General features: G+C 37.5%; 1 protein-coding gene across 1 annotated transcript; it reads right to left on the bottom strand.

Annotated features, from left to right (window-relative positions):
- Window positions 1–991: 991 nt before the first annotated feature.
- LOC308702776 (uncharacterized protein) lies at window positions 992–2,180 on the bottom strand. Its single transcript, XM_081385851.1, has 5 exons — window positions 2,079–2,180; window positions 1,852–1,913; window positions 1,652–1,743; window positions 1,448–1,563; window positions 992–1,343 (listed from the first exon to the last, which is right to left on the bottom strand). The coding sequence occupies exons 1-5, from the start codon at window positions 2,142–2,144 to the stop codon at window positions 1,260–1,262; spliced, it is 420 nt and encodes a 139-aa protein (XP_081241977.1). The 5' UTR covers window positions 2,145–2,180; the 3' UTR covers window positions 992–1,259.
- Window positions 2,181–3,160: the final 980 nt, after the last annotated feature.

Genomic DNA, 3,160 nt, shown 5'->3' with positions numbered 1-3,160 from the left:
GTGGTAGGACCCAGCGATCCATTGCACCACTTTGCACACCTTGTTTATTTGTGTAGCCTGCCATCCAGATAGTAAATATGCACTTGCTTTTTGCAATTCATCCATTGGGTTATTATGGAATCAAACTAATCAAGAGTTCTAGACTTTGACGGGTTCTTCTTATTTGTTTTCATGTTGCTGTTCTCATGATTGCTGTATGAGATTTTTATAGACAACTATGCCTAGGGCCTTGAAGTTCTATCACTCCACATATAGCCACTTATATCACTGCATGAAAAGAGGTGTATCCGGACCAGTATACTCCTGTATACACTGCTGGAATTCGGAAGAATCCGGGAGTATACTGGCCGGATAGCTCAAATTCCATGGGTCTGTATATATCCGTATACATCCGAAATGATACCAAATCGGATGTATGTTGTGGACGTATACTCCCGTGCTACAGCCATTTGTTGCCATGGCAAGTAATCCCTCAAAGGTTTTTTCAAGAGAACATTTTCACACCTTTGTGCACCTTTTGGCCTTCCCCCCTATTGGTCCTTTTCTTTTAAAACCACTCCCATTACCCAGACCACTATTGGAGGACAGGATACATTGAAAACCCAGGAAAGTGATTTGATTGGTTACTTTTAGAACATAACCCACCCTAGGCCTTTTCGCACAGTGATTTGATTGGTTATAGGCCAGCTATGCAGATATTGCTCAGTATACACTAAACCCCCCTTACCCCAATTTTAATACATTCAAATATAATTTTAAAAACACACACAAAGAACAATGAGAAAGTCTGACATTTTTATTAAGGTAAATAAAACATTACAAAGAGCATTATAAACAAGCATTAAAAAGGAATGGGGGAACAAAAATATTTGAGGGGATGAAAATTTAAAGGAACAAAAACAAATATAACATGAACATTATAAACATACATTAAAATGAATGGGGAAAAAGAAATGTTAAAGGTGTAAAGGAATAAAATACAAAACGTGGAGATCAGCAACATGCACATCAAAAAGGAACAAATATACAAAGTATACAATATAAAACAATTTAAAATCAATAAATAAATATAGAAATTAAAGTGTATATATGTAAATATTAATTTTTTCAAACTGCCATGATGCACTGGTGGTGTGACGTAGCGTGGGTCAGCCTCTAGTCTGGTTTGTAGTACCTGGCAGAGAGCAGATAACTCTGTGGTTCTGTTTGGTGGAGACCTCAGCATCCACACTGGCCTTCCATCAACAATAGCATCTTCATCAGACATCAGTTCTATTGTTGCAGTCTTCCACAGTTCCCTTTATGTGTTGGGTTTGTACAACACTGGACATGGTCTCCAGCAACTGCAAAACATGACAGTAATTTAACCACTAAAACACAGAGAGGAGGACAGTTACATTCTGAAGAAGAAAAAAACAACAACTGCTTAACCAGTTTCTTAACTTACCCGTCTCTTTCTTTGACGGTTCTTTGCAGTGTTCTTCATAGTGTTTCTTTTCTTGGCCTTTTCAGGCTGAGCCAAAGAATACTTCCTCCGCAAAGTCTCAAAATACGTCTTGCAACCTGTTAAATAAATCATAAATAAATGTAATGCCAATAAAACTAAGTAAAACAGAGGACATTAAAATGATTACAACATCTTTAAGATTACCTTTTGCACATTCAGGGTCAACGTCTGTAAAAGTTGTCCTTAATTCTTTGAAGAGATAAGTGGTCACAGCCAGGTTATGTGATGAATTTATTCTGGGGGAAAAAGTTGCAGGCATCATTAATGAAATTCAGTTTTAGTATTTCAAATCCATATAGTGGTAGATTAAACTAACATTTACAGTATATAATACGCAGTCTTACCCGGTTTGTGGATCGTATTTGTGTGGGTTGTTCTCTGAATTATGGAGGCGCTTTACGGGTTCCTGTAAAGTTTGAAATTAAAAAGCGTTTAAATGGATTCACAATCTGCAAGAACCTCAAAAGTGAATTTTCAGTTTGAATAAGTTGGCCATCACAGTAAACATAAGAGACAAAACATATCAGTTCATAAGTCTTTAAGATGTCACTCAGCGCCTCTGATATCTTACCGGTTCGTGCCGCCTTCTGCCTATACAAGGCCACCAGTGCAGGTGTGTGTTGGTCAAGCACAGCATAGAACTGGTTCCTTATGTTGACGTTTGTGATGCGTTGGAACTCAGCACAAAGCTACAAAAACAAACAAAAATAATTATATAAAAAGACTAATACTCGATTTGCAACAGAAAACACATTTGTGATGCAACATGTTCTGTTAAAATACATTGTTGAGCAACATGGTCACATGCAAAGTGATAGTTCTTACACACAGTGAATAGTGGCATTTGCTGTTCCATTTGAATGTGATACATATTAAAAATTTGGCAGTGAAATATGTGTGAAGAGTGGCAGAAAAGAGAAGTGAGTCTGTTTTACCTGTGATTCAATCCGAAGAGCCGGCCATTTCCCCAAGAAGTCCTTCACCTGCACAGATAAAACAATCAATATGAAACCAGTCAAATTATGCAATCAACCTCTTTAATGACAAATTAATGATACAGAATTTCAAGTGAATGTAACTTACCGATAAAGTTGCTCTCTGGTGACAATGTAGGTCTGCACATGCACACAAAAACAGACAGCAAGAGATTTAATTTTTAAGAGACGTTTGATTGATGCTAATGAATTAGGCTCCAAATAAAAGAAATGGTGAAAAATAGTTACAGACTAAATTAACATTTGAGTCACCTTGATTTTGGGGATGCTCACTGCACTCCTTCCACTTAAACCTATAATGAAAAGACGTTTGTAAAGGGTTTAATAAAAACTTGCATAGTTCATTCGGTAACTATTATGTCCATAACCTTAACTTTGTTTGAGTAAAAGTTAACGTAACTGCTAACGTTAGCCACTAGCTCATTTGGGTGCATCAGCATGTAGATAACATCACATTGAACTTGCCAGAGCAGGGCGCTTAACACAAACAGCAGCAACACACTCAAAAACAGAAGGACTATCGCTTGCTGAAAAGAGTTATTGACTAACGTTAACATTATTGCCCTGCCACGACATTAACAGTACACAGGATATTATCTGTAACTAGCAGGCGGACTGACGGCAATCGCGCCCGCGGCACCGCGCTTGCAACTTAAAA

The sequence above is a fragment of the Scardinius erythrophthalmus genome, assembly GCF_964197995.2.
Source record: "Scardinius erythrophthalmus genome assembly, chromosome: 15".
Taxonomy (NCBI): Eukaryota; Metazoa; Chordata; class Actinopteri; order Cypriniformes; family Leuciscidae; genus Scardinius; species Scardinius erythrophthalmus.
Note: the sequence above shows the minus strand (reverse complement) of the source record. Positions and strands in the feature narration are given on the sequence as shown.